The 12,500-nt window shown below is 41.2% G+C and overlaps 1 protein-coding gene across 1 annotated transcript in view; it reads left to right on the forward strand.

Annotated features, from left to right (window-relative positions):
- DENND1A (DENN domain containing 1A) overlaps positions 1-12,500 on the forward strand; it is a 160,062-nt gene that overhangs the window by 32,274 nt on the left and 115,288 nt on the right. The window contains exon 3 of the mRNA XM_031057270.1: positions 10,527-10,570. Coding sequence (XP_030913130.1) covers positions 10,527-10,570 — 44 coding nt within the window. The remainder of the gene's footprint in view (positions 1-10,526; positions 10,571-12,500) is intronic.

Raw genomic sequence — 12,500 nt, forward strand, 5'->3', positions numbered from 1 at the left:
TTAGTGAAATTGCTGGGTTTATATACGCCTGATTTTCGGGGCTGTGACGTGATTGTGAAATGTTTCTGCTCAGAACTGGACTACTCCACTCTCTCAGGAGCATTTTGATAGCTGGATGTATGCTGTCATACATCTTGGAAGTGTCAAGTGTCTGAAAACATTTTTTGTGGTTAAAAATCCTTTTGATACCCTTGCCTTTTCTACAGTAGCAGAAATGTTTTACATTTTTTTAGCGAGATGATAGATTTCCTGTCTAGCTGCACTGAATATCAGCAAACTCCTCTTTATCTGAACCAAATTTTTCTTCAAGCCGACAGCACTGCTTTAAATGTGCTAAACTTACTTTCAGAGACCTTCCTTTTGTTTCAGCACTGCACACAGCATAGTGAGCTTTGCTAATGTAACTGAAAGCATTGCAGCCATGAACTAGGTCAGTCCTGCAAGTGTCGATATATCCATGGCTCTGTTGTGCTGCCTGATGCTGTCCAGTTAATGAACTTTCCTCCGAAAGAGAGAAGTCATTCTGAACAGCTGAACATGAAGTGATTTTGTTTTTCTTTCATCTCACGGTCATTAGCTGCATGAGATGTATTTTTCCATGTTAGGACCTCCTTCCCCTAACCCCACGAAGTTTTGAATGGTGTTCAAGAAGTTCGGCTTCTGTCATCAACATTTCTGACTCCACAGAAATGTTTTGCTGGGGTGCATATTGGATGCTTTTCCTGTTCTTACAAACTTTCCTTCCATTTAATACTTTGCTTGAAGGCTTTCATGGGACCTCAGTGATGCTGCCGCCTTACATGAGGCTCACTGTGACCAATCTCTGGTTTTGGTTTTTTTTTTAAACTCGATTCCAGCTTACCTGTTCTTACAGATTTTTACTGTTTTACCATTTTGAAAGAATGGGCAGCACTAATAGCAGTGGTGAGTTGAGATGGGCATGTTGCATGGCTCAAGCTGAAACAAAAAGGTGAGGCTGAGTACTGAAGGGTACAAGGCCAAGGTCTGAAGTGTCCCAATAAAATAATTCGTGCTCTCTCTTGTTTATGATCTTTTAATATATGAACTTGCAACACCTCGAAGCTCAGGAATGCATTGGTGACCATGGAAACTCTTGATCAGTTCTGTTTCTTGGCCCAGGTTTCTGGGGTTATCAGTGCAGTGAGGGTGAAGCTCTAAGTGTGGCTATGCTAGAAAAGCTACAAGCAGAGCACCACTGTGAAATCAGCTCCCCAGAAATGCTCATGAGGTTTGGCTGTCCTTTGTTGGTAAGGACATGGATGAATCAGATTTATGGTGTGGCAGATAAGCTGTATCCTACTGCCCATGTCCAAAAGCAGTTGTGGTGGAATCTCCACTGCAGGGAGCAATGGAACGGAGAGCAAGGTTTTCAGCGTTTCATCTTTGATGGAGTTGTTTGTTTTGTTTCAGTGCCATAGGGATCTCTAAAGCATCCTGAACTAAAGCATGTTCACTAAAGCATCAACTAAAGCATCACCACTAAAGCATGTTTTGTTTGTGCCATCCGGATCACTAAAGCATCCTGAACTAAGCAGAGGTGCACCAACAGAAGCCATCAAGCCCCAGCTGCTGGTGCAGCTCTGCTCTCTGAGCTGTGCAGTTGCTGTGCTGGAGGTTCCCCAGTTGGTGCAGTTGGTGGCAGAGCAGTGCTCCACAGCACACGGGCGCTCTCGGAGCCCGGGAACAGTTGGAGACTATCAGTATTGAGAGGATGAGCATGGGGTCAGAGTTTGAATTAGAAAGTTACATAGCTTGAGGCTTGGAAATCAGTATTCACTGTTGCATGTGTAACAAAGAAGGTTTCTCTCTGTAGTTCAGGCAATTATCCAGTTGCTCAAGAGAAGGGTTGTTGTTTTTCCTTTCTTAGTACAACACTTCAAGAACTTATGGCTGGCTACAACACTTCTGTTCCATGTCCTCTTTCAGTCAGTTCAGATGAAACCTGATATGTGGCAATCCATATTGCAATGAATGTATTTCTGCAGTGCTTTATGTATATCTCTGACAGTATGTCCAGTTATTGTGGTTGGTGACGTTTGGAAAGAAATTTTTAAAAAGTCAAACAATTGTAAAATGTTCTCTAAGACATAGAAAATATAGATTATTACCAAATTTAAATGGTCAAACTTTCACTAAAGCTAAACCCAAAAATGACAACAATAAAACAGCTTGGAAAATGTTTATAAAACTCCAAGTATTTTCTGGTAGTGAAAAGCCTGGCAGTGTGTTGAAAAATACTGTTTGTTTTCATTAGCAATTCCTTTAGGTTTTGTAATGCAGTTGATTGATTGCCATGGCCACATTGTGGTTTTACACAAGTTCCTTTTAATACACTATTGCTAAAAAGCACTATGAAATGAAAATGTTAATTCTGGTTTTCTTCAGCGCAACAACCAAGTTAAAAGTTATTTGGTTGACACAGGAAAGTAGAAAACGTATCATTACATAAAAATTTCTTGTAAAATTAATTGAATAAGGATATTTTAAATGAAGGTGCTTAGTATGCTAATTAATACAATTGGGTATTAATTCAGTTGGCTATAAGCTCAAATTTTATCAAATATAACTTTTATTTTTGCTGCTGTACAAAGTGAGCTTAGAGAAATTGGTTTGGGTGCATGTGCTTGGCCCTTCAGCAGAAGTGCCTGCAGATAGGCATTCAGAAGCCATCTGAAATACATGTCCTGTAAATATTAAAGAGGTGACTGTTTCTTGTAAAGCTGTCAGAGCTCTGGTTGCTTTGGACTTAGCCTGAGAATTTGCATTCTGAGAATCGAAGTTAACAGATTTAGACAATTACTGCTTGTGTCTAGTATTGTTAAACTCTAGATGATGCACTAATTTGGATTACTTAATTAATCAGGGTTAATTTTTGCTGCATGTTAGCTATATGTGATAAAGGTCTTTTTAGTTTTCTTTCTTTATTGCTTCTGAGACTTTTAGAAAAACCGTAGCTTGTAAATCCTGCTCTGCATGGTACTGGCACTTCCAGACTGTCACATTTAAATCAGAGCCTGAAATATTAGTTAACTGATTCTTTCAAATCCCCAGGACAAGGAGGGCTTGCCAGCTGCTGTGGAAGTGGGGAGACTGTCACCAGGCAACTCTGCTGTCTCGGAATATAAATACAAAGAGGCAGGAGAGAAACAAATTCAGTATTCATGGCCTGAGCACTTAAAACACATCTCTATTAAATTTATAGAGTGTCAAAAAGGTTATGAGAAAAAATACTCTGATCAAACACAAATAAATTTAAAAATTATTAAACTCCAAAAAAAGCCTGCTTAAAGTAGGTGTTCCCATTCAACTTCTGCATTTAAACTCTTTTGTATAATTATTACAGGCAGCCTGTAAAATGTTTCAAAACACTTCGTATTTCATTTTGTAAGCCAGGCTTTGTGGATTTCTTGACCATTGGAGTACGATTTTACCTAATTATATTTTTTTGCAAGTTTTAGTTGCTGTATAATTTGCTGACTAAAATTACAGGGGAAAAAATAATTTAAAATACAATTCATTCAAAATTTGCAGTTTGCAGGACTCCTGGAGTTTGGCTTCGATTTGCAGGAATACTACATTTCTGGGTTGGTTGAAGAACAGATGGTTATCAAGAGAAATATCCCCTTAAGTGCACAGTAAAGCAAACTCAAAAGATTCATCAACCGTGCTTTAATGTGGGCTTGAGGTATCACCAGAGTCATTAACCAGTGCAGAGAAAAGATCTGAAGACCTCAAATGAAGATGGGAGAAACACGTAACACACAGGACTGGAAATAAGTACTTATTTTGTCTTCTGGTTTTTATCTCTGTTATTTTAGTTTTAGCTCTATCCTGTGCATCCCCTTCTTATAATTCTAGCTTTAGTTCTGTCAGTATCAGCAGTTTAAAAATTAATCTGGGCTGAAAGCTTCCTGTTCTTCTTTGTAAGGAAATAATTCGGAGTTTGCTGATCACTGAAGACATCTTATGTGTTCCAATGTCTCCCTACTCTTAGCAGTTTAGAATGGTACCAACAGACATTAATCTGTACCCTTATACAGCTGGGTTTTGTAAAACCAATATCTTGGTATGGATGAAACAAAAGAACTTAAGGATTTAATAGACAGATAATTCCCCAATTGTATTTCATATTTTGAACACACTGCTTGCACCACAGCTGTTTCCCAACTTCCATTAAAAGAATTGAAAGTTTTGATTAAACCTGGCCCCATTCCATATAAGAGTCCAAGGGAGTAAATAATAGCAGTTAAGGTGGAACACGTTGCCTTACGAGAGGGTCTGACTGAATGCTCTGCACGTGGCAAGCTGGGCACTTCAACAGCTTGACATGACACCGAATAATTGATGGGGAAACTCTTCTGCTTGTAAAAGGCAGTGAGTGTTTTTCCTGTCTTCTTACCCGAGAAGTGAGCATTGGTTTTGTTTATGTAACAGGATTGTAAAGTGAACCAAAACCCCTTTAGATGGAAAGTTGGTTTGTCTGCTAGAAACAGTGAAAGTCGCATATTTAATGTTTACTCTGAATGGCTCATAAAGCTGCTGCTGGTTTCGTGCCTGCGCTGGAAACCTGGTGTGAGGGCATCACCAGAAACCTGGTGTGCACCCCACATGTATGGGCATAACTCTGACAACCTGCACCAGTTCTTGAGTTGTTAGAGCTGTTACCTCTCTGCGTCTCTTCATTCTGGAGAGCTGTATATTGCCTTAAGTAAAAATCTGCAAGGTAATCTGTAATTTAACCTGCTTTTTTTTGGGATTTTTTAAAAAACACATATAAAATGTTGCTGAGCACTGCCAAGGAAAGTTTTGTTCCTCACTGCCCCTCTGGCTCTTGATGTGTTAATAATATAGAAATAATTATGGAAATCATAGTAATTTGCTTAATCGGTTCTGGTTTTTTCCCTTCCTTCCTGTTTCCTATGATGTATATTTTATACTGCTTTGCTCTCAGTCGTTCCTGCTTTCACATCACTTTACTGAAGTCTGAACAGCATTTTGTGTCTGAGTTACAAACCTGATATTATGTTTCTAGATTAAACTGTTGTGAAAAGCATTTTTATGTTACCAGTGAGGTATTTGGCACTTGCAGGGCAGACTTCCAAATGTTCTGTGAAAGAGAGAGAGGCAAATTTAGGAGTCTGTTTTTTGTGACGTGCCCGTCCATGGCCTCGTGCGCAGCAGCTGAGGCACCGGTCCTGGCTGGTTCCCTCACTGCAGGGCCGTGTCCATGAGCTCAGGCCCAGCCTGGATCCTGGGGTGGGGTGTTTGTCTGCACTGTGATCTGCCAGGTGAAGAGGGTGATTACAAACTCACCTGGGGTGTTTGTTTGGGTGTGGAGCCTGCTGTGGGTGCTCGCTGTGCTCAGTGATGCCTTGGGGTGACGTCAGTCTCACACTGTGCTGCTGGCAGTGGCCTGTGGGATGGGTGTAAGACTTTCTTACAGAATTTTCTTTTCATCTTGGTTGTTTTCTGACTTGCACACTTTTAGAATAAAGTGCACTTTAAAAAGAAAGGATTGAAGGCTTAAAGCTGCATATTAAATAAAAATGGAAATTTTTATTCCACATGTATTTTATGCCAGAACTTATTCTGAGGTTTGTGTGTGTCTTCTGGTGTGTGTGTAGGTTTTTTCTTTCCCACATTTTCTCCTCCCATCCCTGCCTTTTTCCCTCCTCCCCTGCTTCCTGCTCTCCGAGATGGTATCTGCAGGCTGAGCTGCAGCAGGTTAGGGGCAAGCAGGAGTGTTCGGCTGTGCTGGGTGCCGGACACCAAGGAGTTTGCAGAGGTTTGGAAAGAAGTTTGCATTGCTTTTTAGTTGTGCTGCATAAGGGTGAGAATCTGTAGTGGGTATTGAAATTAAAAGTTACTCTGAATGGAATTCCAGTTCATTTTAGAGGGATTGTAGCTATAAGGACCTTAAAGAAGTGAATGAGGTAAATAATTAGTTAGGAGAAAAAATGAAGTAAGTTTCACTATATTTTTCAATTTGGGATTGAAATTATTTATTCATAGCCATAGTGGATTAAATTGGCTGACTTTTATCAGAAAAAGCAAGTTTGTTTGTATTGGGTTTGAATGGTTTACTCTAAGAAGTGTTTTCTGTTAATTTTTTGAAAACTTCTGTGGTCTTATAATTTCCATGAAATTCAAATACCGACCAGTTTGAGCTGTGCTATTTGTAGGAGTAATTAGGCGTGTGTCTTTTAAAAGCATAACTCCTCACTTTATGACGTAAGAAAAGTTGTGAGTAAAAGAGCAGCATAGTTACACTAATATGCCATTGTAGCATGTTCCCATCCTGTCATCTGGAAAATTAAATCAGGTTCCAACATGGATTAACATCCAGACTTGTGTGGAGGGGAAGGTACTGTCTTAAATGCCATGAAATTGAACAATGGGATTATACAGTTCACAGCTAATTCAATATTCTGCTGTACTTGGCTTTTTGTTAAACAAGATCCTATATGGAGAGGCAGGGATAGCTTTTAGAACTTGGAAACATTCACATATTTAATGAAATACTAAAATAATAGCTGGAATATCTTTGAGTAATAAATGCAGTGCTCTACGTAATGTGCACAGATGTGATGTGGAATCTCCACTTCCAGAGGGTACATCGGGATGTGTTAGCCATGAGAGCTGCACTGACCCAGTGTGGAGTCTGTGCGGGGTGTTCCCCCTTGGTGAGTCTGTAAATGCTGCAGTGCCCGGCTCTCTGTCTGGCTCTCTGTCCCCAAGAACGAGCACTGGCTTTGCTCACCCCTTTCCAAAATAACCCCCACGTTGTTCCACTGGGAAGTGATTCAGGCTGTTCCCTCAAAAGCACCTCTTAAAATAGTTGTGAGGGAAACTGCTGCAGAAATAGCCACAGAACCTATTTCATGTGGGGATTTCCAACTCTGTCCTCCCTGGGACAGGCTGTCCCTAGTGAGTAACAAGGGCTGCTGGAGCTCCTGGTCTTTGGCCAGCTGAGATTTTGTGGCAGCAGCTGCTTTGTATGGAGCTGTATCCTCTGGGAAGAGAGCTTCCAATGGTGCTTGTCAGGTTGGGAAGTGAGCTCTCACTGGCTATGCTGAAGTCACTCATGGATCTTAGGAAATTGATACAACGTGCCATTGGTTAACAAGCTTTTTTAACCTGAGTGTAAGCATTAGGAATACTACCGACTTTTTTCTTGGTACCAGCAGTTTAAGCTTGTGACATATGTGTATTTCTTTGCACTTCTGCCCCTACAAGAAGGGAAGTTTGCAGATGGGATGGTGTATTTTAGCCTTATTTTGGAATGTTATTGCTTGTATTCTTTCTGCTTTACACTTGCAACTTACAGTTTCCAGTGCTGTATTTCAGCATGTATTTATATTCATGGATGGCTGTTTTCCAGGGAAGTTTGTGAGCACTTGCTTTAGGCATAAACTGTGTGGGTCTTGTCATCTTTGTGAGCTGAAACTACAAAACCAGTTGTAATGGAAGATAAACAGGAGATACTAGGTTACCAACAACAGAAAAGTTCAGCGTGTAGCACAACCTGAATTCTTGTTTTGGGGTTTGGACAAGTTTAGTTTGAGAAGCATCTCCATGATTCCTGTGACTTTTCCTTTTGGGGGTTAACCTGCACTGTGTTTGTTCCTGGTTTGCAAGGTCTGCTCCTGCTCTCAGCTGAGCTCTCAGAGCTCTGTTAAGTTAAATGTGACTGCAAGGCTTCAGCTCAGTGCTTTGCTGCAGCTGGGCAAGAGGTTGGTTGGGATTTCAGCCTGGCTCTTCCCTTGTTCTGATGTCAGCAAATAGATTCCACTCTCCTGAACTTGAAAAAAAGTATTTTACATGTGTTTACTTTGCATCATTTCACTCGAAAGCCTGTTAAGTACCTGGAATAACAGCGTTCCCTGTTTTGAGTTGCAAAGGCTTTCTTACTGTCTACAACTACAATGGAGCTGCATCTAACTGTTTGCATGCACTGTGCAAAACAAATTACTGCGAGTAAAAGTGTTTGAAGTTCCCCAAGTTACTTTCGTTTTACGGAGTTGACAGTCAGTTCTGTTCATGTGTTTGCCAAATACTTCACACGAGTGCTGGAGCAGTTTTCACTGATACTCGTGGTGCTGACTGAAGCTGGGTCCTGGGTGCTGGCTTGGCCTGTATCTGTTTGTTTGACTGTTTTCTCTTGTTCAGAATAACTTGGATATCATGTCTGTTGTGATTTTTGGGCGACTTGTGATCATTCCTTCAGGGAATAGCTGTACTGAGTAGTATAACAGCAATGTTTGGCCTGTGGACAAGCTGTATCCCTGTGTCCCACAGGCAGGTGACAGGCAGGGCAGTTCTCTCAGGTGGGGCCATAGAGGCAGGAGCAGGGATGTGCTTGCTCAGGGTGAGTTCAGCTGCCCTGAGCTCTGGAGTCTCCCCAAGCCCTGCACAGACCTCTGCCTCTGCGCCAGGAGCTCAGATGGGGCTCTCAGCCTTCATTTAAATACACTCCAACAGGTTTGTCTGGGCTGTCCTTCATGGCAGGGAGCTCCAGGAACACAGAAGGGCTTTCAAGATGCTAAGAAAACAGGAAAAATGCATGTTTACACACACATACAATTACTTTGTATGACTAATCTATTTTGTTGCATTTTTCAAGAATGAGAATGTGGGTTGCCATCTATGGACAAATGTGTTTAGAGCAAACACACTTTGGATTGATGTCAAATTGAGTTCCTCATTTCCCTAAGATAATGGTAAATGATCAAATGTGTGTGGCAGTATGTGTATATATATTTATATTAAGTTTGAGAGCAATGGATCAATAGAAGGAGGGGGGAAATGTAGGTTTCATGTTCAGACACCATAACAGATGTCTGCAGCATTACAAATTTGTTTCTTTCATTGATTTGGGTGGTTTTTTGGTGGAATTCTGAAATCTTGCCCTCCATTAATTAATTTAAAAATATGCATCTTAATAGGTGTGGCATAGTTTCTTGCACCACTGGTGCTGTACTTGCTGTGCTGAAATGTGAAGCTGTACTGTCCTGTTAATTGCTAACTGTGTGCAGAGGGGCCCATGCCAGCACAGCTGGTCACATCTTTTTGTGTGTTTGGACACTTTGCTCACTTAACCTGTGTGTAGGCTGAAGAACTTTCAAAGTAAGGTTTTAAAAGGAGATGCCTTGCTCTCTGTTTCTGGTTTGCTGTGGTAACGTAGAATGGTTTGCTGATATGTGCATGTACAGTTTGATATATTGTATATATATCACAATGAAATGTTCAAACCAAGCATCTGATTGTCTGGAAAATGTAAAGCTGGAAAGTTTATAAAGGCCCAGGCCACTGGATTTCTCATGTGAACAGAGTACACCTTGAGAAGGAGTTTGCACCTGCTGGCAGCAGAGCCACCATGGCCCAGCTCCTCACTCGGGGAACGCTGCTCTGGGGACTCCGGGCTGGCACCTGTGGGACAGCAGGGGAGGTGTCTGTGCCACCCGTGCCACCCCTCACTGCTGAGCTGCCCCAGCCTGGGGCCGTGTCTGCAGCACCAAACCCAGCCTGGCACTGAAGGGCGATGATGCCACGGTGCTGTTCGTTTGTTCATGCATTGAACTTGATTTTGAACTCTTGCCTGATTGTTACATGGTTTGGTGTTTGTAATTAAAAAATTATCTTTGTAGAATGGAATGTGGCCTTCTCCGATGTATTCCTTTGAAAAATGGATGGCTTTGAAGAGATCTGTTTTGAATAGGTGTCATATAAATAATTTCAATCGTGATATTCTGTTGTTTATGAACATCTCTAATTAAATTTAAGATAACTTCTCAGGGAATACTACCGTATTATTTATTCTGACAGCCAGAGGAGTAAGGACATTGCATCAGTCTTGAATGCTTGCTACTCTGAAGTGTTCACACTTGTTTTCCTGATGAGAAAGGTTCCAGAGCTGTGTTAATTGCCTCTTTCAAATTCTGGATAAATATTTTTGGGTTTTCAGGGAGCATACCTTAACATAAGTATAAAGTAGTTTTGAGGGATTTGTAAACTGGTATCACTGAAAACTGTCTATGGAGATAAATTAACAGAGTGCCTGGAGGTGGCAAAACTGGCTATCTGATTTTAACCAAAATGAGGTACGTTGGGTAACCATTTCCTGGAGATAAGCCCAGGTGGCAAATTGCAGCTGGAAAGATGTAGCCCAAGTACCAGCCTGAAGTTCAATCTAGCACCAGGGCTTCTTTTAAAAAGTAATTTATATTTATATATATATATCTATATATATGTGTGTGTGTATACACAGACATTTTTGGTTTCATGTGTTTTGCGTGTGTTTTATGTACAGTTTTTTTCTGTCTGGAGGAGGGTAAAGGGAGAGCCTTGAAAAGTCCTTCCCTGCTCTTATCAGCACAGCAGCCTCAGCTGCCCTCCTTGGATCCCCTGCCAGGGTTGCTATCATCTTCTGATCAAATATTAATGTGTGATTCTCTGCTTGCTCACTAATCCAAAGCCAATTAATATTATCTGTCAATTATTTACAGATCCTGAGGTGCGGAGGCAATTCCCAGAGGGCTACAGTGACCAGGTTTGGAATGCGTAATTAATTTTTTACATGACAAAATTTATTTCAGGGTTGTTCAACATATTATTGCTGCTCTTTTTACTGAAAGAGATAAATGCATTCTTAGAAAGAAAAAGAAGCTGTAATTAGAAGCAGAAGGATAAAAACATTTTTACACATAAAGCAGAAAACGGAAGAATTTGGATCTCATAAGATTGGTTTACAATCTCATTTTTACAAGCGAACATGAGAGCAAGAAGGAAAATTGATTAATAAATTTCACTTTTTGCCTTTAGGTGCCAGAGCCGCAGTTCATTTGGCAGAGCTCTCTGCATTGTCTGAGGTTTATAGCTGTGTTTAACTGGGCACCTGGCACTACAGCACATTTTTAAAATTCTTGCCTGATCATGCAGTCTCTAGTCTGCTTCAGAAAGATGGTAGAAAAGCCCAAATGTGCGTGTAGAACACACAGGGATTTATCATTTGGCTTAAACACAGATTGAATTAGGAATTTTTCACAGGGTCTCTAGCTGACTGGGGAATTAACACCTCCAGATTGCCTTGTCCTTGCCCGTGCCATGGGGAGTGGCCTGGGCTCGGGCAGGGACTGCTCTGCGTGTCCCGTGCTGGTGCCAGGCTCAGCCCTGGGCTGCTGCCGTGGGTGAGCTCCTGCACCTCCAGCCCTGGGAAGTGCTGAAGCTCTGCCATGGTGGAGCTGGCTAATAGAACAATGAATTTGGTCTCAGTGAGTCTCTGATATTGGGTGATACCAGGTTAGGGTCAGCACAGGTATATTAGCTCAGATCCTTTCCCTCTAATTATGTTTTCACACAACATGAAATTTTGTGGCATTTAGACTGAAGCATTTAACAAATTGTTAGCTGTGACGGCTCACCACAGCCAAGACTAATGGTTTCATATTTGGCTGTAATCACTGTGTGCAGTGGGACCTTGACCAGGCCTTCTGGGTGGTTTTGTAGTAATAGTATTTTTTTCAAAGCACCTATTGAACTACCTGACTGCTTTTCACTGTAGTTCATTGTTAGGGCTTGCTGTACACATGGAGTATAGCATGGAACTAAAGCTTTTGGAGGACTGCATCCTTATTGCCAGTGTAGGTCTGTAGGATGTTAATAAACAGCTCTCTGAGTTTGGATTTCCATGAGGACTCGCTGCTTTTCAGCAGTGCTGTGTCTCAGGTTAATCACGAGTGAATGGATGGTCCTTCAGAGCTGGGACAGTCACTTGTGTCCAGGATCAAGGTGTTACAGGAGAGCCTTGTCATACAATTGACTTTATAAAATTCCTAGCAATCCCCTTTCTTCTGCTGGAAATGGTTAGACTTGTGTTGTATTGCTATGAATATGCAAGACTGAATGAAACTCAGAGGAGCCAGAGGCTCATAAAAATTCGTATGATGTTCACCCAGTTCTAGTCAGAATTTCCAATCGCTGATGTCAGACCCCCTGAAAACACAGAGCTGTGTTTGTGTGGTTTTGGGGTGGGGTTTTACTTTGTCAGATATTTTGCACATGCAAACTTACAGGGAAAGCAAAAGAAATGAGGCTGAGCTTCTCAAATCTGAGTAGATTTCAAAGATGTTTTTCCTGTTGATGCACGGAAGAAATATTTTCTGATCCTGGTAGCTCGATGTTCTTAAAGAGGAGAACATGTCCAGAGCTGACAGATTTAGATTTGAAAAATCACTTACTTGTGAACATTCAAGTAAGCCAGAGAGGAAGAGCTACATCCATGTTTGTCCTTATTGATTTAGAGCTCTGAAAATACAGAAGTTGTAAATCAGTCAAGTTAGGTTTATTTCTTAAAACTTCTGGTTTATTATTCTTTGGAAGAAAAAAAAAAGTGGAAGTGCCAAGTCACTGCAGATGAAAATCCGTGGTGGAAACCCCTTGATTTTTCTGTGTATATTCTGTATGCAAAGGAGAGAGATGAT

This window comes from Geospiza fortis, unplaced genomic scaffold (genome assembly GCF_000277835.1).
Source record: "Geospiza fortis unplaced genomic scaffold, GeoFor_1.0 scaffold27, whole genome shotgun sequence".
Lineage (NCBI taxonomy): Eukaryota > Metazoa > Chordata > Aves > Passeriformes > Thraupidae > Geospiza > Geospiza fortis.